Source organism: Lithobates pipiens, unplaced genomic scaffold (genome assembly GCF_037356315.1).
Source record: "Lithobates pipiens isolate NorthernLeopardFrog02 unplaced genomic scaffold, aLitPip1_a1.2 Scaffold_19, whole genome shotgun sequence".
NCBI lineage: Eukaryota > Metazoa > Chordata > Amphibia > Anura > Ranidae > Lithobates > Lithobates pipiens.
Genome location: NW_027507764.1, coordinates 517,300,780 through 517,324,496, shown reverse-complemented (window position 1 = coordinate 517,324,496; position 23,717 = coordinate 517,300,780). Strand labels below are relative to the sequence as shown.

Genomic DNA, 23,717 nt, shown 5'->3' with positions numbered 1-23,717 from the left:
TAAAAGTAAATTTCCCCTGGTGGTTTCTAGTTTTAGCTAATGATTAAAAAACTGGGGGGTGGGGGGCTTAACCACTTCCTGGCTGCCGTATGCAAAATGACGGGCACAGGATGGTTGTGTTTATCCTTTACTGGGTGTCCTATGACGTCCAGAAGGACAAGCCTCTCGCGTGCCAATCCGTATTGCGGTGTGTTGCTCTGACATACATCTCCCATCTTGGTTAAGAGCCTATGACATGTGTTCAGCTGTGTCCGATCACATCGTAAGCAGGAAGTGCCGTTTATCGGCTTCTCTTCTTTGCGCTGACAAGGCATGAGGCGAGCCGATCAACAACTCTCCTGATATGGGGGGTGGGTCTGATAATCAGCATGATTATCAGTGCACATCCACCAGGCATGCTTACCCGTCAGACAAGGGATGCCTGTCAGTAACTTCTCATCAGTGCGGCTGAAAACGTACTTATTTACTAAATTTTATAACCGAAACAAAGAAACCTTTTTTTTTTTATTTGTTAAGCAAAAAATAAAAACTCAGTGGAGATTAAATGCCACCAAAAGAAAGCTCTTTTTGTGGCTACACTGTTGCATGACCGCGCAATTGTCATTCAAAATGTGATGGCACTGAAAGCTTAAAATTGGCCTGGGCATGAAGGGGGAGAAAGTGCCCTTGTATTGAAGTGGTTAAGTGATTTATACACTGTTTTAGGCTAATAATAATAATTTTTCTATGTATCAAGGGGTACTTTATTATAAGGTGATGTCTACTGGCTTTATCAAGAGATACATATTTTAATGAAGGCTGGAATGGCTGCTGCTCTGGGAAGTTTGCCATTGTATGTATGAATGTGGATGCTTCCACATTCCAGTTCTTGACTTAACCACTTAAGGACTAGCTTCGTTTTGAAATTTTGCGGGTTTACAAGTTTAAAACCGTTTTGTTTTTTTTTTGTTTTTGTGTGTGTGTTTTTTTTTTTTTCTCTAGAAAATTACTTAGAACCCCCAAACATTATATAATGTGTTTTTTCTGACACCCTAGAGAATAAAATGGCTGTCATTGCAATACTTTTTTTTCACACCGTATTTGCGCAGCATTCTTACAAGTGCACTTTGGGGAAAAAAATGCACTTTTTGAATAAAAAAATACAACAGTAAAGTTAGCCCAATTTTTTTATTTTTTTTATATTGTGAAGGATAATGTTACGCCAAGTAAATTGATACCCAACATGTAATTCGTCAAATTTGCACCCGCTTATTTGGAATGGCGTCAAACATTTACCCTTAAAAATCTCCATAGGCGATGTTTAAAAAATTCTACAGGTGACATGTTTTTAGTTAGAGGTCTAGTGCTAGAATTATTGCTCTCGCTCGAACGATTGCGACAATACCTCACGTGTGGTTTGACCACCGTTTTCTTATGCAGGCGCTACTCACAATATGCGTTTGCTTCTGCGTGCGAGCTCATCAGGACGGGGAGCTTTAAAAAAAAATTTTTTATTTTACTTGATTATTTTTTTTTCACTGTTTTAAAAACAAAAATCAAAAATGTGGTCACTTTTATTCCTATTACAAGGAATGTAAACATCTCTTGTAATAGAAAAAGGCATGTCAGGTCCTCTTAAATGAGATCCAGGGTCAAAAAGTCCTCAGATCTCATATTTGAACTAAAATACAATTAAAATAAACTGTCATTTGAAAAAATGGCACTTTAGGCGTATTGGCGGAAGTGACGTTATGACGTCGCTTCCACCCTGCTATGGTATGGAGATGGGTGGGGACCATCTTCCCCTCACTTGTCTCCATACCCAGTCACAACAAGGACCCAATCGCCACTGCCGACAGCTCCGGTAAGCGGCGTAGAGCACGGGAGAGCAGCGGGGGGCCCTCTCCCACCACCTATAAAGGTGATCTCACGACCAATCCGCTGCAGAGACCACCATTGTCATAAACACGACTAGCTCCTGGAGAGATGAATACCTTGGTTGTGGCAGCAGCTGCTGCCGTTACCAAGATATCCATCTTCAAAGTGCCGACCTATATGTACTGGAGCCGGTTGGCAAGCGATTGAGTAGCTTGTTGGTTAGTTTGTCAACACAGGTGAATAAAAATGTATTTAAATTGCATATAAACTGTTTCAGAATGACAAATTGTATAATCTTAATTTCTGGAACAATTCTCAATTTGCATCTCTTCAGGTGTTTTCTTGTTTAAATGAGACTTGTATGCTCTCTAAGTACACAGGATCTGATGGCCGTTTTGCATGGTTTGTGGTGTACTGCTCCTCTTCACAGTACAAGTCTATGGGGTTGATTTACTAAAACTAGAGTGCAAAATCTGGTACAGCTCTGCATCGAAACCAGTCCTCTCCCAGGCTTTTCTTTGTGTCAAAGCTTAATTGTACAGGTTAGAAGCTGATTGGCTACCATGCAGAGGTGCACCAGATTTTGCGCACTCCAGTTTTAGTAAATCGCTCCCTATGCGTCTTTCTACTCCCTGTAGACAGCTCCCAGTCCTGTGTGAAATGGAGAAGATGGAGAATTGCAGTAACCTATGAAAGCCTTCAACAGTAGATATTCTACAGTAACATAATTTGCTGTGAACGTTTTTTTGCCATTTTTAGGGCAGTGCATTGGGTTTGCTTTAATCCGCCCATTCCTGCAACATATACTTGCCATTGCTTCACACCACTGCTCCTCCATCCAACTTTGGCAATCAAAAGATATAGTACAGAATATTATGTGATGATTCAGTGTGGAACGTGTGGAAATTTTGGTACTGAAACCACATGACAGCTTAAAAAAAATATATATATATATAGTGCTCTATTTGTTTTTGTTTAAATTAATATCATGAATTTAAATTAATGCAGTTGTTATGAAATACTTACCTTAGAACAAAGCCCTGACCTTTGGTACACCTTACACAGAGCTCTGCTTTTATTCACTTTGGCTGAACAGAGCGACAGTGAGTGAAAGGAAGGTAGGTATGTATGTCCCTCTCAGGAGGTCTAGACATCAAAGCTGAGGCTGCTGCTGGGCTCTATCTTGGATGCAATGTCAGCAGCCCCAGTAGATTCAGAGCTACCACTTAAAGTGATGGTAAACGATCACCTTGTAAAACAGCCCTTTCAGTTTAAAATTGAAAGAAAAAGCTAAATATTTGTGTATAGATATAAAAAAAAATAAAAAATTATACCCTTTTATAAAGTGAGGGGAAAAAAGTATTTGTTCCCCTACTGATTTTGTAGGTTTGCCATCTGACTGATAAATGATCAGTCTTTCATTTTAATGGTAGGTTTATTTTAACAGTGAGAAACAGAAAAACGCATTTCATAAGTTATAAATTTACATTTTAACGAGTGAAAGAAGTATTTTATCCCCTATTGGCAAGATTTCTGGCTCCCAGGTGTCTTCTATACAAGCAACGAGCTGAGATCAGGAGCACTCTCTCTTTAAGGGAGTGCTCCTAATCTGGCCTTTTTACCTGTATAAAAAGCTATCCACAGAAGCAATCAGATTCCAATCTCTGCACCATGGCTAAGACCAAAGAGCTGTCTAAGGATGTCGGGGACAAGATTGTAGACCTAAACAAGGGTGGTATGGGCTACAAGACCATTACCAAGCAGCTTGGTGAGAGGGTGACAACAGTTGGTGGATCGAAGAAACAAAATAACTGTCAATCTCCCTTGGTCTGGGGCTCCATGCAAGATCTAACCCTGTGGAGTTTCAAAGATCATGAGAATGGTGAGGAATCAGCCCAGAACTACACAGGAGAATGTCCATGATCTCAAGGCAGCTGGAATCATCATCATCCTGCAAGGTCCCCCCACCCCATAAGGCACATGTACAGCCCGCCCTGAAACTTGCTAATGAACATCTGAATGATTCAGAGGAGAACTGGGTAAAAGCCTTGTGGTCAGATGAGACCAAAATCAAGCTCTTTGGCATCAACTCAACTCTGTGTTTGGAGGAAGCATGCTGCCTAATGACCCAAAGAACACTATCCCCACTGTCAAACATGGAGGTGGAAACATTGATGCAGTGAAGTTTTCTGTCCCCTTAGCAGAAAAACACCCCCACAGCATAAAGGGACGATGGACAGGGCCATGTACCATCAAAACTTGGGTGAGAATCACCTTCCCTCAGTCAGGGGATTGATCGTGGATGGGTAATCCAGCGTGATAGTGACCCAAAACACACGGCCAAGGCAAGAAAGGAGTGGCTCTAGAAGCAGCACATGTAGGTCCTGGAGTTGCCTAGCCAGTCTCCAGACCTTAATCCCATAGAGAATATGTAGAGGAAGTTGAAGGTTTGAGTTGCCAAACGTCAGCCTCGAAACCTTAATGACTTGGATGGGATCTGCAAAGAGGAGTAGGAGAAAATCCCTCCTGAGATGTGTGCAAGCCTAAAGGCCAACTACAAGAAATGTCTTAACTCTGTGATTGCCAAAAAGGGTTTCGCCGCCAAGTACTAAGTCATGTTTTGCAAAGGGGTCAAATACTTATTTCACTCATTAAAATGCAAATCAATTTTATAACTTTTTTGAAATGTGTTTTTCTGGATTTTTTTTGTTCTGTCTCTCAATGTTAAAATAAACCAGCCATTAAAATATAGACCATTTTTGTCATTTGACAAACATACAAAATCAGCAGGGGATCAAATAACTTCCCTCACTGTTAGTGATCACATTCCCTTTGCTCCTTCTGTTCTTGGCTGCATAAGAGTTGGGGGCAGGAGAAACAGCAGCACACTGCGCTTATTGGAATAGAGCAGGCTGAGTTCCCAGCACAGCTAGAGAACTGACCATGGTGCGTTCTCCTGCTTAGTGTGGTCTGTTTTTTTTTTTGTTTTTTTTAATAAAGCAGAGGGACTGGCAGAAACACCAGGGATTTCACACAAACAAAGCAATACTAAAAACAGGAGAGTTTTTCGTACAAGTACATGGTACAACAGGAATATGAAATGCTGGGGTAACGAACGCTTTAACAATCTTCCCCTGACTGCTACATGAAATGTTATCCATATAGTTGGAGGAGCTGGGCCAGCACAGATGGTAGACACTCCTAGAAAGAGGGGGCTATAACATGAAAAGTGTAAGAGACCTTGCAAGTCCATATTTATTTATTTTTTTTAATTAGTGACATGGTTTCTTTAACCACTTTCAGACCGGACCATTTTGCTGGCTTAAGACCAGACCACTTTTTGCGATTCGGCACTGCGTCACTTTAACTGACAATTGCGCGGTCATGCGACGTGGCTCTCAAACAAAATTGGCGTCCTTTTTTCCCCCCAAATAGAGCTTTCTCTTGGTGGTATCTGATCACCCCTGCGGTTTTTATTTTTTGCACTATAAACAAAAATAGAGCGACAATTTTGAAAAAACTCATTATTTTATACTTTTTCTTGTAATAAATATCACCCAAAAATATAACGTTTTTCCCTCAGTATGGGCCGATATGTATTCTTCTACATATTTTTGGTAAAAAAAATCACAATAAGCGTTTGATTGGTTTGCACAAAAGTTATAGCGTTTACAAAATGGGGAATAGTTTTATGGCATTTTTTATTTTTATTTTTTTTACTAGTAATGGTGGTGATCAGCGATTTTTTTATTGTGACTGCAACATTATGCACATCGAACAGTTTTGACACATTTTTGGGACCATTGTCATTTATACAGCAATCAATGCTATACAAATGCAGTGATTCCTGTGTCAGTGAAGAGGTTAACCGGGGGGGGGGGGGGGGGGGGTGGCAGTGTAGGGGTTAAGTGTTCCTAGGGGTGTGTTACTAACTGTGGGGGCTGGGCTTTGTGTTAGTGAACACTGATCTCTGCTCCAATCACATGGAGCAGAGCTTAGCGCCACTTGTTGCTAGGCAGAACGGGGAGATGCTGTTTACAATGGCACCTCTCCGTTCAGCTTCCCCGTGAGGCTCGCGGGGATCCCGACCGGCACACGAGCGCGCCGCCGGTGGCGTGTGATGGCAGGGCGGCATATAGAAATGGACATGCCAGTATGCCTGCCCATGCCATTCTGCCGGTGTACATCGTCGTGCGCTGGTCGGGAACTGGTTAAGGTAGAAAGTTTTGTAAGTAAATGAAAATCTTGAGATAACTTCCAGGTCCTTTAACTGGTGTCACAGACTTAACATTACGCAGCCTTTTCAGTTCTTTCTGTCATGGTATCACTTTCATGTAGACAAACAATCCATCTAGGAAACCCGATAGAGGCTGTAAACCTTGTGAGTGAGTCATCGTTGTGTTCGCCACTTTAAAGTTTTATGTACTCGCATGTCTGGCGTGACAGTGGAACAGACTGCAACTTACTCACTGTTTGTTTTAGGCAGCGAGGAGGTCAATTTAAGCAGGAAACTATAAAGCATTAAGAAAGGCATAGTGGATGACTGGCTGGTTGCTCATTTGCATATTAAGATTTAGTCCTTAATCAAACATTGTGCAAGGCTGGGAGTTGGGCAAAAGGGATTAGCTGTCAGGAAAACCACATTAGTTGGCCGTATAGTGTGCGTTGTAGGCCGGTCAGGATGACTTGTGGTAACAGTATGGAAATGTGGCCTCTTGCGTGGGATGTGTGCTGGTTTAAGAGCAAAATTTATACACTGGGTGCCTTGTGATGTTTTGGGAACAAGTGTTGTGACAAAGCACATCAAAGTGCATAGCCAGCTGCGTGCTACCATGTTACTAATTGAGTTAATTAGAAACACTTCTCCAGACCAATTATCTTTTCTGGCCTTGCAGGTCTGGGCAAAAGCTAAGAACAGAAGCTGAACTCCTGCCTTTAATAGAATATCTGCCACAGTAAACAGTCAGAGGTCTGCTGGATCCTGACGGGTTTCTAACTCCAGGCAAATATAGCAATTGCCTTCAAAAGTCATGAAATGGTTTCACGCAGTCGAAATGTAAAGTCTTGAGCCATCGCAATGCTACTGGGGAAAATATCCTGCCCTCTAATCAGAGGGGGAAACGGGGGGGTACCTAGGTGGGGTTATAAAAAAAAAAAGTGGGATCACCTGGGTAGAGAGATTTACCAGTGATTAGAAGACATCGGAAGGAGCTAGTGGCAGAGTCGGCAGACTTATGCCTACATTGATCGGCTTTGTTACACATTAGGCCCAGTTCACACTGAAGTGCGGAATTTGCAGCAAATTATGTGCTGTTTCCTTACTGCATGAAAAACGCTCTGTTCATGCGAACCGCTGCAGTGTGTGTGTGTGTGTGTGTGTGTGTGTGTGTGTGTGTGTGTGTGTATATATGAACGACACCCCAAAATCAGTTGGCAAAACGCAGTGGAATTTGTGGAACCTGATCGCGTGGGTGTTCACACATCTGACTCTGCTGTGGCAAAAGTCCCCTGCACTATTTTTTACAGATGCAGTGCTTTTGAGCCTTACAGAATGTCTCAAACCAGTGTAAACCGGGACTTAATGTATTATGTAGGTATTATAGAACCACGAGATCCTCTGCATTACCATTTTTAAATCAAATGTATTTAGTTGGCTGGTGTTATTCTTCAACCATTGTGTTGCCAGCAAAGAACTTGGATGGCATTAAAGGCACAGTCAACCATTTTAGGGCTGCAACTAACGATTATTTTCATAATCGATTAGTTGGCCGATTTATTGTTTCGATTAATTAGTTAATAACCTTTAAAAAAAAAAGTGTGTCAAATTGACGTTCATTTTCAACCACAGTGATGGGAAAATTTGGAAATAGACAACTTCTTAGTCAAAGGAATTTTCAGACAGTGGATGTGGTTTTCATTCAGAAATTACATTCATTTTAAAAACAGGATGTTAAAAACAAGTGAAAATTTCAAACAAAATTCTTTCATTCAGCAAATGTACAAAGATTTTTCATCTCAATATTCTTGTCTGAAAATCGATCCGTGTGGCCAGCATAAGGCTAGGTACACACCTATGCAGTTTGCATTTGATCTGTTTCTGAAGTGCTTTTTGCTGTGCCTTTTGATTTTTGCGCACGTGATTTTACTGTAATTTGCATTTATTTATTTTTTTTTTTTTGGGCAGATTAACCACTTTCAGACCGGACCATTTTGCTGGTAAATGACCAGAGGTCTTTTTACACTTTGGCACTGCGCTGCTTTAACTGGTAATTGCGCGGTCATGCAATGTTGTACCCAAACAAAATTTACGTCCTTTTCTTCCCACAAATAGAGCTTTCTTTTGATGGTATTTGATTGCCTCTGCGATTTTTATTTTTTGCGATATAAACGTAAAAAGACCGCAAATTTTGAAAAAAAATGATATTTTCTACTTTTTGTTATTAGAAAAATCCAATAAACTCAATTTTAGTCATACATTTAGGCCAAAATGTATTCAGCCACATGTCTTTGGTAAAAAAAAAGTCAATAATTGTATATTTATTGGTTTGCGCAAAAGTTGTCACATCTACAAACTAAGGTACGTTTTCTGCAATTTACGCAGCTTTTAGTTTACGACTGCCTATCTCATTTCTTGAGGTGCTAAAATGGCAGGGCAGTACAAAACCCCCCCAAATGACCCCATTTTGGAAAGTAGACCCCCTAAGGAAATTGATAAGAGGCATGTTGAGCCCATTGAATATTTTATTTTTTTGCCTCAAGCGATTGAATAATGACAAAAAAAAAAATTTTTTTTTTTTTTTTACACAAAGTTGTCACTAAATGATATATTGCTCACACATGCTATGGGCGTATGTGAAATAACACCCCAAAATAAATTCTGCTGCTTCTCCTGAGTACGGGGATACCACATATGTGGGACTTTTTGGGAGCCTAGCCGCGTACGGGGCCCCGAAAACCAAGCACCGCCTTCAGGCTTTCTAAGGGCGTTACAGTTTTGAAGGCCATAAAATGCCAAGATGGCACAAACCCCCCCCAAATGACCCCATTTTGGAAAGTAGACACCCCTAAATTTAGGGGTACACTAGTGAGACTAGGTAATAAATGGCGGGTGCCCTGAAACTATAAAAAAATAACTAACCAACCAGCGTCACCTGTAACAGTTATATGGTGATCACTGGTGAAAGGGTTAACTAGGGGGCAATCAGGGGGCTTTATGCGGTAGTATATGGGGGTCCCTGGCGCTATAAAAAGCTGCGGCGAACCTAAATACCTACCTGCCTAACTAGCGTCACCTGTGACACTAATACAGCGATCAGAAAAACGATCGCTTATTAGGCTGGGTTCACACTGGAGCGATGCGGGAACGCCACGAATGCGCGGCGGGTTCCCGCATCGCATGCCTCCCGGCGGCAGTTCACACTGCCCTATGCGAACTGCTGGGAGTGTCAGTGAAATGTTACTGACACCCCCAGATCAGTTCGCATATCGCAGTGCGATCTGCAAACTCGGATCGCATGGTGTGAACACCCATGCGATCCGATTCTGCTGCGAGCCAAAAAAAGGGTCCCGTGCGAATTTGCGGCGGGTGTGGCGGGTGCGGCGAATGGCTGAACTCGAATCGCACAGAGATCGGATGTGATTTGCACTGCAGTGCGGTGCGAATCACATCCGTTCTCATAAACCGCTGCAATGTGAACCCAGCCTTAGTGACACTGGCGACGGGGGGTGATCACGGGGTTAAACCTTTATTGGGGGGGTTAGGGGGGTACCTTAGAACTAAAGGGGGCTAACCCTAACTGCCCTAACAGTTATTAGTCACAAATGACACCCGCCGGGTGATCAGGGGGTTAAACCTTTATTAGGTAATAAATGGCGGGTGCCCTGAAACTATAAAAAATAACTAACCAACCAGCGTCACCTGTAACAGTTATATGGTGATCACTGGTGAAAGGGTTAACTAGGGGGCAATCAGGGGGCTTTATGCGGTAGTATATGGGGGTCCCCGGCGCTATAAAAAGCTGCGGCGAACCTAAATACCTACCTGCCTAACTAGCGTCACCTGTGACACTAATACGGCGATCAGAAAAATGATCGCTTATTAGGCTGGGTTCACACTGGAGCGATGCGGAAACGCCGCAAATCCGCGGCGGGTTCCCGCATCGCATGCCTCCCGGCGGCAGTTCACACTGCCCTATGCGAACTGCTGGGAGTGTCAGTGAAATGTTACTGACACCCCCAGATCAGTTCGCATATCGCAGTGCGATCTGCAAACTCGGATCGCATGGTGTGAACACCCATGCGATCCGATTCTGCTGCGAGCCAAAAAAAGGGTCCCGTGCGAATTTGCGGCGGGTGTGGCGGGTGCGGCGAATGGCTGAACTCGAATCGCACAGAGATCGGATGTGATTTGCACTGCAGTGCGGTGCGAATCACATTCGTTCTCATAAACCGCTGCAATGTGAACCCAGCCTTAGTGACACTGGCGACGGGGGGTGATCACGGGGTTAAACCTTTATTGGGGGGGTTAGGGGGGTACATTAGAACTAAAGGGGGCTAACTCTAACTGCCCTAACAGTTATTACAGTCACAAATGACACCAATGCAAAAAAAAAAATGACATTGGTGTCACTGTGACTGGGGGGCAGGGGTAATTGGGGGGGTGATCGGGGGGTAAAGGGGGGGTGTGAGTGTGCCTGGCATGTTCTACTGTGTGTGTAGAGTGTTGGTGCAACTCACCGATCCGCTCTCCTCCGTGTCGGAACGAAAAATACCGACACGGAGGAGAGAATACATCACTTCCTCTCCTGTGTTTACATTACAGGAGAGGAAGTGATGTCACGGGGGATTCCTATTCGTCGGGAGCGATCGCGAGGGGGTGGCCATGAACGAATGGCCGTCCCCTCGTCCGGGATCGCTCCCGCACGAATACCGACCGCCGCAGGCACCGGGCGGGGGCCCGATCGGGCCCCCGACCCGCGGGAGGCAAGGGACGTACATGTACGCCAATATGCCTGCCCGTGCCATGCTATCGACGTACATCGTCGTGCGGCGGTCGGCAACTGGTTAAAAAAACACAAATTGCTGCAAAAATGCATTAGATGCTTTTCTGCAGCTTCTCCATTGAAGTATATTGAATTACTAAAGCACCATTTTCCGTTTAAAAGTCCCAGATATGAACGTGTCCCACAGGAAACCATGTAAATGAATTGTAGTGCATTTCTGCAAAAAGCACCAATAAACACAGATGTGCACCAGGTTCTAAGACATTTACTAACATAATGGGTTTAAAAAACTAAAATGAGCCCTTTATAGTAGAAAAAAAAGCAGATAATGACTTACTGTAAGGGATTCATTTTTTTTACTGTTGAACAGTGAAAGTAATAAGGTACAGTAGCGATTATTCGCTCTTCTTGTACTATAAAGGGCCCATTTTAGTTTTTTTTTTTTTTAACCCCATTATGTTACTGGCCGATTAATCGATTATGAAAATAGTAATCGATTAATTTCATCGATTAGTTGTTTCAGCCCTAAACCATTTGCAAACCTTTTAATATGTGCACCTATATTAATAATATTTAAAAAAAAACTTTTTTTTTTTTTTTTTTTTTTTTTTTTTTTTTTACACCTTCCCATTGGAGCCTGAGGAGCATTGTAACCACAATGGATGCTTCAGTCAGTTGCTGTGCTCCTGTAGAGTGGGAAGTAAACAGTGGAGTACAAGTGTGGTGTAGTAGTTTGGTATATTGCATAAATTGATGTGCTCCTCCTTATTGGTTGATAATTTTACTTATGTTCTTTCCCCAGCATGTTGGCTGATAAATTGAATATGAGCCCTGAAGAAGCTGAAAGGTGGATAGTCAATTTAATTCGCAATGCCAGACTAGATGCGAAGATAGACTCCAAGTTGGTAAGACTTCTTTTTTTTTTTTTTTTTTTTTTTAATGTTTTGCCTGGTTTGTCAGACTTGGTTTAAAGGGTGGGTTGACATTTTAAACCTGTTACACCCATATTTAAGGTGTCTCAATGGTTTATGAGGATGCTGAAGAGCTTCCTTGTAGTTCATTAAGAGATCCTGCAGCTTTCAAACTGAAAACCCATAGAGCAGTATGGCAAAAAAAGCTGGAGGTGATGTCTGAGGAGTCTCACCTCACCTCCCCAATCCACTGATTGCAGGTGCAGTTCTCTGCAGGCCCCTGTCGAAAAGTAATAAGTGCTCGATCATTTTTTTTATTTTTCCAGAAAGCTGAATTTGGCAGTTTAACTGCCAGTCTTCTGCATCTATGAATTTTGTTAGACGATTTCTATAGTTGTAGTATTCCTTTTAATGGTCCTAACTGAGCCCACTGCACCTTTACAGCAGACCTTAGATCATCAATGTAGGCTCGCCAATCAGAAAATTTTTCTAAATCTGTTGAAATTTTGCATCGGTAGCCTTTAGAAAATTTGAGGGTTAACTGAAGTTCCAACCTAAAGTAACATTCATGGTTTCATTAGCAGTCCAGTGATTGACTGTCGCTATTCATCCCCACAAAAATTTAATTGTTGCTGGTGAACATTGAGGAGCAGGAATGCATCTGGCTTCTTCCTTGTGTCTCTTCAGAACTCAATGAGTGACAGATGTCCTAAATGTCCTCAACCTAGTCCACTTTGCTGAAGATATTTTTCAAAGGATAAAAATACCTTGAACCAATTTATTTTTTACAGGGCCCCCATTTTCCCTCCCCATGCTAGCTTTACCACAAACTAAAGACCAGCAGTTGATGTGGACCAGCATCTTGTTTTAGTTGTCGCCCCCTGTCATCTTATGAGCTGGCGGGCTGCAAAGCCTTCATCCTATATACAGTCATGGAAAAACCATCTACTTGTAAGCCTGTAGTCAAAAGGCAACAAATGTGCAGCCTACATGGTTGGAAAACAGGAGTGCTGGTGGGTTTTTTTTTTTTTTTGCTTGGAAATCCCGTGAATAACACGCTTTTTGTTCCAAGTGGCCCAGTCTGCTGTATCTATGGGGGCAACGATGACACATTGGTTAGGAGGAGTATTGTACATTTAGGAATGCTTAGGTGTACAAATGCTTTAAGGAAAGGACAAAAGTTTATAGAAAATTGCTGTAGTTGAAGAAAAACGCTCTGGTGATCATTCTGATGGTTACTGAGACCTAATATGGACAACCTCATTAATTGCAACCTGTATTTTTAGTTCCTTGTTAGTCATGGACATTTTTGGTGCATCTAGAACAGCCATTTTCAGCCAGAGTTCTGTAGAACCCTAGGGTTCCTCCAGAGTTGGCTAGGGGTTCCCTGAGCTGTGGCTAACTATCCTCCTACCTACTGGTTCTTGCATAGTTCCATGTCCCATTCCACTTGGCAGAGCCATGGCATGACTGAAACTTCAGACCTACCACGACCATCAATTTTACCAGGGGCTCTGAGATCTGAAAATTATTTCAAGGGTTACCCTGGGGTAAAAATGTTGAGAGGCTAATCTAGAAATTACCTGCAGCACAAAGTCCTTGCAGTGGCTTATGAAATAGTAATTTATGTATTCTCTTATTCTAAGTGTTGTAGCATTTATCAGACAGTTTGGTTGAGATTTACAGTTTTCTATGTCTATTGTCTTGCTTGCACAGGTTGTCCTTGTGGCTGCCCTCTGATTTATGATTGATTTGAACAGCCTGTTCTTTCAATAAACCCATCATAAATACTGCAAAGATGGTACATAACGTTTCTCTTCCTTTTGTAGGGTCATGTTGTAATGGGAAATAATGCTGTATCACCTTATCAACAAGTCATAGAAAAGACGAAGAGTCTTGCTTTCCGCAGTCAGATGTTGGCAATGAACATTGAGAAGAAGATGAACCAGAACACCAGGGCTGAGGTGATGAGACTGGTTTATTTGTGTGTGTGTGTGTGTGTGTGTGTAACCTTACCTTCACACGGGGAAGATAGACTTTTGTTGTCTTAAGTTGTTTCTTAAAATGGCTTTGTTATATTCCTCGTTTTATTGTTCTTAAAGTAAACCAGTAATTACAGAGATGCAGGGCAGCCTTTGCAGACCTCTTGAAAATTCAAGTTGCGTATTCTGTCCTCTGAAATTCTACTCATCTATGGCCAGCTTTACAGTCAAACAAAGATTCTTAGAATGTTCTAGAAGTTTGTTTTCCTAATCGTTAGTGGGGTAAAATGGGCATTCATTTTCTACCGCAGTGAGGAGAGAATTCAAAGGATCAGGAGTTGAAGAAAAAAATTCACAAACTTCTAACAGTGTATTTGATTTTCATTTGGTAAAGTCCACTCATTCCAAAATCAAATATTAAAAGCAAAGAAAATCTTTTGAGGACATTCAAATTGTTCAAAGAATTTTCTTAAGACCTTTTTTTTTTTTTTTTTTTTTACCCTAAGCTATTTTGTTGACGTTCAATCCATATATGGCCAGCTTAATATCAAGTCACTGATCCCATACAATCATATGGAGCAGGATAGTTGGAGCAAAGCTCTGATATGCCTGCTTTTTGCAAATAAATTAAAAATATATTGTCTTTGACAGTTATCCTGTTCCAACTTCCGGCAGTCTGTGCCACAGCCCATGACATCATTGCGTGGCTCTCTCCTCCTCACCCTGTCCAATAGGAGTGGGGATCGGGGATTCGCGCATGCGCAGTAGGGTTCCTGGCGTGAAGCTGTAAGGGCCGGTTCACACTGCAGGCGAGGCGACTCCGACTTGCCTCGCCGCGACCTGCCGCGACCTCAGCGGCAACTTGCAGATGACTTCTGTATAGAAGTCAATGCAAGTCGCCCCTAGGTCGCCCAAAAGTAGTACAGGAACCTTTTTTCTGAGTCGGAGCGACTCGAGTCACTCCTCTCAGAACGGTTCCATTGTACAGAACGGGGGCGACTTGCGAGGGCGAGTCGTGTCGCCTCGCATCGCCCGCTGTGTGAACCGGCTCTAAAGCTACACTCCTGGGCTCCCTTAGGGCCGGTTCACACTGCAGGCGAGGCGACTCCGACTTGCGGCGACTTGCAAATGACTTCTGTATAGAAGTCAATGCAAGTCGCCCCGAGGTCGCCCAAAAGTAGTACAGGAACCTTTTTTCTGAGTCGGAGCGACTCGAGTCGCTCCTCTCAAGAACGGTTCCATTGTACAGAACGGGGGCGACTTGCGAGAGCGAGGCGAGTCGTGTCGCCTCGCATCGCCCGCTGTGTGAACCGGCTCTTACCCATAATGGCGGCGGCAGCACCCAACAGCTGATGGAAACAACTGTGGTGCTGACATCGCTGGACTCCATTATTAAAGCCAGCAGCTGCAGTATGTGTAGCTGCTGGCTTTTCCTTTTTTTTTTTTTTTTTTTTTTTTTTTTTTTTTTTTTTTTTCCCGGCCCGCTGCTTTAAATAGGACAGTGTCCATTCTTAAATTTTCTCCCAGATGTCCATTACCTGTGTGAACAGCATCTCTTTACAAAAATTAGTCATCCTCTGCTTCTTGTTGCTTGTCAAATAGTGGTAGACTCACTGTAGGTAGGAACCTTTTATCCAGTTAGTTCGAAACAGAATTCATAGCATAGCTAGTTGGGATCCAAAGTACCAGCTTAGAGTCTTGGTTGTACAAATCCTTTTATTTTATTGGAGCTGCCAGCTTTGGATCCATGGCACCCTGTAAAGAAGCAAATGGACACATCACTTCAAAAAAGACTGGTGACTAAATGAGGTGCTTGAGCAAATGTCACATTTGACATGTTTATTGGTCCACATTAATATGGACACTGATTTAATAAAGGTATTAATCGGGGTTCTTTATCATTTATGTAACATGAGTGACTGTGAACTGCAGGGGTGCCCAACCTTTTGAAGCACGGGGGCCACTTAAGTGACTTGGTAAGCGGTCGCGGGCCACAATGAGCAGAGCAGGCAGGTCCGTGTTTGCCCTGCATAGACACAGCCCACTCTTTTTTTTTTTTTTTTTTTTTATCGGATTGGAGCTAGGACACAAATTGGTTTACATCTGCCACTCCTTAGAGGTGAATGGAGGGGTCCAATTGGGTCAGACTGACCATGTGAAAGGGGCTCAAGGCTGTTTTCACACTGATGCACTGCAGTTTTCCCGCACCGCGGGTGCAACGCAGTGTACCTTTTGGCTTTCCTGCACTTTGCAATAGACTTATATTATTTTCTGCAGGTTTGGTGCACTTTGAGACAGCTCCCCAAACTCGCAGGTAATAAGAGAAGTCTATGGCTCAGTGCAGGTAACCCCGCAGGACAGATATGCCCATATATACACTGTGATTTTTAGTAATAAACTGAGCTTTAATAACAGTATTCTATTCCATCCCAGAGCAGGAGGTCGTTGGGCCACATCAGAGTGCTCCAAGGGTCACTGGTTGGGTACCCCTGGTGTACTGTATAGTACTGCAGTATGTGTGACTTGGTATAAACTTCCTCATCTAATTAATGTAGATGGAATGTGGACTGCTCCAAAAATAGTTCAGGATGTGTCTGTGGTAGTCATTAATACATTTTAGAATGCAAATATTGTGTAGAACAAACTTTAATTGTGTGTTTGTTTTTTTGTTTTTTTTTAGGCTCCTAATTGGGCAGCTCAAGACAGCGGATTCTATTAATAAATGTATCAGAACATCTAAATATTCCTTTGCTAACTGCAGCAGTGTGCTTTCTCTTACATATCCAACTGTAAGACTGATGTACACAGTGTTTTGAATAAAATTGGCCTCTCCTTTTATCTGTGACTAAGTTCAAATTTTTTTTTTTGTTCTTTAAGAAATGTGCACCGCTCAGCAGTATAACTTTAGGACAGATTAAGCGAATAGCGGTGACTATTTTTGTTGAAATGGCATCTGAAAGTCCATGGGATATATTGGGCAGCAAATGAACATGTCCAGGTGTTGAAAGCAGAAAAAACGATGTGCATCGCAGTTTGCTGGGTACGGGGCTGCGTAGCAGCAGACTGGTCAGGGTGCTTATGTTGACCTACCTATGCCCACAGCCAAAAGTACCTAAAATGCGCACCTGAACATCAGAACTGCATCATGGAGCAATAGAAGGTGGTCTGGAGGTGACAGTGTGATGCTTTGGTAATGTTTTTCCAAGGAAACCTTTGGTCCTGCCATTCATGTGGCTGTTACCTGTCTAAACTTCATTGCTGACCATGTATGCCCTTCATGGAAACGGTATTCCCTGCTGCTAGTGGCCTCTTTCAGCAGGATAATGTGCCATGCCACACTGTAAAAATGGTTTACAGATGGTTTGAGGAACACAATGAGTTTGAGGTGTTCCCTTTACATCCAAATTTTCCAGCTCTCAATTCAATCGAGCATCTGTGGGATGTGGTGGAAAAAAAAGTCCAATTGATGAAGGTCCTATCTCACAACTTATAGGACTTAAAGAATCTGCTACTGACAGCTTGGTGCCAAATACCACAGCATATCTGTGGTGTCCATGCCTTGACGGGCCAGGGTTGTATTGGTGGCAAATGGGGGACCTACTCAATGTTAGGTGGGTGGTTATAAAGTTATGGCAGTGATGCAGTGCGTTTTGAGCAAAATGATTGGGCTCAAATTGCACTGCACTGAATCTCATGTGAAACCGCATTCACGTGCAATTTATAATGTGAACAGGGGCTTAAAGCAGATCTATTACATTTTAAGTTACAAATTAAAATGTCGGCATTGCCAAATCTCATAAATATTTTTGTTTGAAAGATTCTGTTGTGACCTAAAGCCCAGGCATTCTAGATTATATGACCTCTGGTTATCGGAAGCAATGTGTGTGTTTCACCTTACAAAGGGACTCCTGTGCAGACACATTTTTAGCCAGAAGGACCCTGTATGGTAGATACATAGGAGTAAATGAGAACAGCAATAAAAAATAATCGTACCAAGCAGGAAGATACAATTATGCATAAATATGGCATCCACCATGTGTATCCACAAATTATACTCAGCAGCAACATTTTTAGGGCTCCTTCACATTTTTGCTGCTCGTTACTGCATGCACATTGCTTTAAGGGAACCCATTTATTTTGAATGGGTTGACAACGCACAGCAATGCATGAAAAACTAGACCTGGAGCATTTAATACAGCCTGTCCATTGTGATGTACTGCAGTGCATGTTGATTGACAGATACTGTATTCTTATTTTGGGGTGCCATTCTAAATGGATGGCACCCCAAAATTCTAAATGAATGGCACCACAATGCATGACTCAATGGCGTAAAGCCGTTCTCAAACATTAACACACTATGCTAAGATTTCTGATGCTATGCTTTAAGGTGAAAAACCTTCTGTAGTGCTGCAGGCCCAGCTGGTGTTTCGTGTCCTGATTGGATAGATTGATAGCAACGCAGCCATTGGCTCCTGCTGCTGTCAATCAAATCCAATGGTGCGAGTCCTATATGTGTGAATGGACACAGATAAAGGACCCGTGAGCGCCCGCTCGGGTGTCCACCTTAGGAGAGCCTTCTCTAATGTGGACACTCGATGTGGGGAGGAATCGCCAAATCTCCGTGCTGGCTCTCTTGCATTGGGTCCCCCGCTGTGCTCACACGCCCTCTGGTGGCTCTTGCGCAAAGCCGTATATATGGGATTTCGCTCAGAAGAGCCGATCTGCGTGAACTGGTTAAATCATAATCGCAACAGAAACTACCCAAATTACTTGATCAAAAGTTTACATAGCCTGGGGATTTTGACCTGATAACGTGCACGCAAGTTGACACACAGGGCCTTCAATGGCTATTAAAGGTAACCATCTTCACCTGTTTGCCTGTAATTAGTGTGTGTATAAATGAGTTAATGAGTTTCTGGACTCCTGACAGACCTTTGCATCTTTCATCCAGTGCTGCACTGACGTTTCTGGGTTCTGAGTCACAGGGAAAGCAAAAGAATTGTCGAAGGATCTGCAAGAAAAAGTAGTTGAACTGTATAAAACAGGAAAGGGATATAAAAAGATATCCAAGGAATTGAGAATGCCAATCAGCAGTGTTCAAACTCTAATCAAGAAGTGGAAAATGAGGGGTTCTGTTGAAACCAAACCACGGTCAGGTAGACCAACTAAAGTTTCAGCCACAACTGCCAGGAAAATTTGTTTGGGGTGCAAAGAAAAACCTACAAATAAAATAATTTCAGGTGCAATACAGAACTCTGAAAACGTGGTGTGGCTGTTTCAAGATGCACAATAATGAGGCACTTGAAGAAAGATGAGCTGCATGGTCGAGTCCCCAGAAGAAAGCCATTACTACGCAAATGCCACAAAGTATCCTGCTTATGATACGCCAAACAGCACAGAGACCAGCCTCAAATCTGGCACAAAGCCATTTGGAGTGATGAGACCAAAATTGAGCTTTTTGGCCACAACCATAAATGCTACATTTGGGGAGGAGTCAACAAGGCCTATGATGAAAGGTACACCATTCCTACTGTGAAACATGGAGGTGTATCGCTGATGTTTTGGGGATGTGTGAGCTACAAAGGCACAGGACATTTGGTCAAAATTGATGGCAAGATGAATGCAGTATGTTATCAAATACTGGAGGAACATTTGCATTCATCAGCCAGGAAGGTGCCCATGGGATGTACTTGGACATTCCAACATGACAATGATCCAAAATGCAAGGCCAAGTCGACCTGTCCTTGGCTATAGCAGAATAAAGTGAAGTTTCTGGAGTGGCCATCTCAGTCTCCTGACCTCAATATCATCGAGCCACTCTGGGGAGATCTCAAAAGTGCAGTTCATGCAAGACAGCCCAATAATTTACAGGAGCTGGAGGCTTTTTGCCAAGAGGAATGGGCAGCTTTACCATCTGAGAAGATAAAGAGCCTCATCCACAAAAGACTTCAAGCTGTCATTGATGTTAAAGGGGGCAACACACGGTATTAAGTACTTGGGTATGTAAACATTTGATCATGGTCTTTTGGGTAGTTTCTGTTGTGATTATGATTTAAAAAGAGTAAACACAGTTGATTGATTAAATGGCTTCAGCCAAACACTAACCAAGAGTGAAACAAGTTTTTGTGCTATTTATATTCCCTGAAAAATGGCCAAGAAATCATAAATTCTGCCAGGGTAACTTATGAGCACAACTGTATACAACCCACATCTCCATCATGGAAAAAGCTTTCTGCAGTGGTTTTACCCCTCAAAATTATAGAAATATGATGTGGGCAGTTTTTTTTTTTATTGCAAATTCTTTAGAGCATCCAGCATTCATAGAAAAAAAAAAAATAACTACAATTGTGATATAAGCATACAGGGTAGTATAGAAACGTTCAAGATAATAAAAGGTACAGCGACCAAAGCATTTGTCATAAAGTGCAAGTACGGTCACAAAGGGTCAACCGACCAACGTATGGTCACCTTAACCACTTTCCGACCAGCGCATGCCGATGTATGTTGGCACAGGCAGGCATATTGGCGTACAGGTACGTCCATTTTTAAATGCCGCCCTGCCATCTCGTGTGCCGGTCGGGATCCCCGTGAGTGTGGTCGTGGGTCCCGCGGACTCGATCACCGCAGGGATACCCGCGATCGTCTTACGGGGCGGCTGAACGGGGAGATGCTGTTGTAAACAGCATCTCCCCATTCTGCCTAGCAACAAGTGACGCTGATCTCTGCTCCATGTGATTGGAGCAGAGATCAGTGTTCACCAACACAAAGCCCAGCCCCCAACAGTTAGTAACGCCCCTAGGAACACTTAACCCCTACACTGCCACCCCCTGGTTAACCCCTTCACTGCCAGTGTCATTTACACATGAATCAATGCATTTGTATAGCATTGATTGCTGTATAAATGACAATGGTCCCAAAAATGTCCAATGTGTCCGCCACAATGTCAGTCACAATAAAAATCGCTGATCGCCACCATTACTAGTAATAAAAAAAAAAAAAAAATATTAATAAAAATGCCATAAAACTATCCCCTATTTTGTAAACGCTACAACTTTTGCGCAAACCAATCCACTTATTGCGATATTTTTTTTTTTTACCAAAAATATGTAGAATATGTATCGGCCTAAAGTGAGGGGAAATTTTTTTATATATATATATATATATATATATATATATATATATATATATATAATATGTTTTTGGGGGATATTTATTATAACAAAAAGTAAAAAATTATGCGTTTTTTTCAAAATTGTCGCTCTATTTTTGTTTATAGCGCAAAAAATAAAAAACGCAGGGGTGATCAAATGCCACCAAAAGAAAGCTCTATTTGTGGGAAAAAAAGACGTCAATTTTGTTTGGGAGCCACGTCGCATGACCATGCAATTGTCAGTTAAAACGACGCAGTGCCAAATCGCAAAAAGTGGTCTGGTCTTAAGCCAGCAAAATGGTCCGGTCTGAAAGTGGTTAAAATGCGTCCCGCAGCATAGACGTAGTACAGAACATCTTTATTCTAGCACAAACTGAATGATGTAAATGTGAAGGATAGAGAATTATTTTTATTTTTTTTAAATATAAACAGGACATGGAGTGGGATAGGATAAGGGAGAGAGTACAAGTAAGGTAGGAGAGAAAAAAAAGGGGGGGGGGGGGTAGATAACAAATGCCAGAAGAGGTGTGAAAAGGCTAATTCCTTACTGTGCGCAGGATCCAGAGAGAGCTTTACCCTTGTCTGAGTATATGAACTTATTCCAGTGGATACAGGTATTAGAATAGGCTTCAGGTCTCCCATCTTGTTCAACGCCTCAAGTCTCGTAAGTCATTGTGAAATGGAGGGTGGATGAGGGTCTTTCCATCTCGGTGTGATGCTCTACTTGGCGGTGTTAAGAAGGTGGTGTAAAATCTGTTTTTTTTGCATGTTTTCTCAGGAATATTAGAGACCTATAGAAGGCAGGGTTCCCCGGGAGATTGTAATCAGTAAATCATTCAGAGCTACTGCACACTTCTTTCCAAAAATGTTCAAACTTTGGGCAGGACCAAAAATTATGCAATAAAGTCCTCCCCTTCCTCCTGACATCTCCAGCAACATTCTGATACAGTAGGGAAGTATTTATAGAGCACCGTCAGCATGCAATACCGGCTTGTATGAATTTTTATTTTAAAGTTATTTGACTGAATCCAGGTGAAAATGGACAATGTGCCTTTGTTGGGCTGGGGAAAAGGTTCTGTGTAAGGCCACTTCCCACTTTTGAATGAAGGGGGGACATAGGGGGTTATATTCTAAATGCAAATCCACTGTGCACTTGGAAGTGCAGTCACTTTAGATCTGACGGGGGCATGCAAGGAAAATAAAAAAAACAGCATTTTTGCTTGCACATGATTGGATGATAGAAATCAGCAGAGATTCCCGTCACTTCAGATCTTCCCCTCAGATCTACAGCCACTGTACTTCCAAGTGAACTTGTGGTGCAGAGTGGATTTGCCTGTAGTAAATCAACCCCAATGTCTTCCGGTGGGGCTATTAGTTGGGAGTACATCTGAGAAAAGGGTATGCAGAAGAGGACCCGTCTCAACACAAGTTTTTCAAATGCAGTTAACAGGCGATGAACACTATGAGGATGGAGGAGAGCTCAGGAAGTGCTGGAGGGGCAAGGCACTCAAAAGAATAAAGACCATAGCAACCCGATGCTGATGTCAATGTCAAGATAGGCCAGTGGGTTCATTCCAGAAAATGAGAGGCTTGAAAGCACTGCCAAAAGCATAGAGAATGATTCCCCTTGAAGCCCAGGAGAAAGGTGAGGGTTCATCATTGGGTAAACGATAATGAGGTGGTCAAGCATATACAGGAGCCTGTTCTCAAACTGGGTCCAAGAGTTTAATGAGGGGGGGGTCTCCAAAGCATCACGCTGTGCTCTGTAAAGGGACAGTGCTCTGGGACTGTTCAATCTGTGGCCATAGCTTGATCTCAGAATGTCTGTCTGCACTAGTCGGTGAGCCGCTTAATCATATTTCTGTACTGACACCCTCGTGGTGCTTAGGGGGGATGATGGTATAGTCTGGGTCTCTTGTGGGCCCAAATAAAGTCAATAAACGGCATTAATTTGTTTGACGAATGCCAAAGGAATGTGAATTGGCAGGGCCTGAAACAAATATGTGAGTTTGGGTAGGATGGACATTTTAATAATGTTGCACCTGCCGAACAAGGCAAAAAGTAGGGATGAGCCGAACACCTCCCCGGTTCGGTTCGCACCAGAACTTTCGAACGGACCCCAAATTCGTACGAACGTTAGAACCCCATTGAAGTCTATGGGACTCGAACGTTCGAAATTAAAAGTGCTAATTTTAACGGCTAATATGCAAGATACAGTCCTAAAAAGGGTTTGGGGACCTGGCTCCTGCCCCAGGGGACATGGGTCAATGCCTAAAATGTTTTTAAAAATGGCCGTTTTGGCGGGAGCACTGATTTTAATGACGATTAAAGTGGAAAAAAAAAGTGAAATATTCCTTTAAATATGGTGCCTGGGGGTGTCTGTAGTATGCCTGTGAAGTGCCACGTGTTTCCCGTGTTTAGAACAGTCCCTGCACAAAATGACATTTAACGGAAATAACGTCATTTAAAGCTGCTTGCGGTTTTAATGTTATATCTGGTTCCTGCAATATGGTTGAAAATCATTGAGAAAAATGGCATGGGTAGCCCTCCCTGCCCATTACCAGCCCCTTTGGGTCTTGTACGCATATTAAGGGGAACCCCGTACCCATATTAAAAAAAGGAAATGCGTGTGGCCCCCAGGCCCTATATACTCAGAACAGCAGTATACAGGCGGTGCAAACAAGACAGGGACTGTGTAGGTTTGTTGTGTTAAGTTGAATCTGTAATTTTCAACTGGTACATTTTTAAAGTGTAGCTCCAGTCAAAAAAACTATTTTTAAGCTTTTTGGAAAACCTAGGGAAGGGTTATCACCCC

The 23,717-nt window shown here is 42.6% G+C and overlaps 1 protein-coding gene across 1 annotated transcript in view; it reads left to right on the top strand.

The window, feature by feature from the left end:
• EIF3E (eukaryotic translation initiation factor 3 subunit E) overlaps positions 1-16,590 on the top strand; it is a 79,583-nt gene extending 62,993 nt beyond the window's left edge. The window contains exons 11-13 of the mRNA XM_077493174.1: positions 11,662-11,764; positions 13,600-13,734; positions 16,433-16,590. Coding sequence (XP_077349300.1) covers positions 11,662-11,764; positions 13,600-13,734; positions 16,433-16,471 — 277 coding nt within the window. The 3' untranslated portion in view covers positions 16,472-16,590. The remainder of the gene's footprint in view (positions 1-11,661; positions 11,765-13,599; positions 13,735-16,432) is intronic.
• The last annotated feature ends 7,127 nt before the right edge of the window (positions 16,591-23,717 follow it).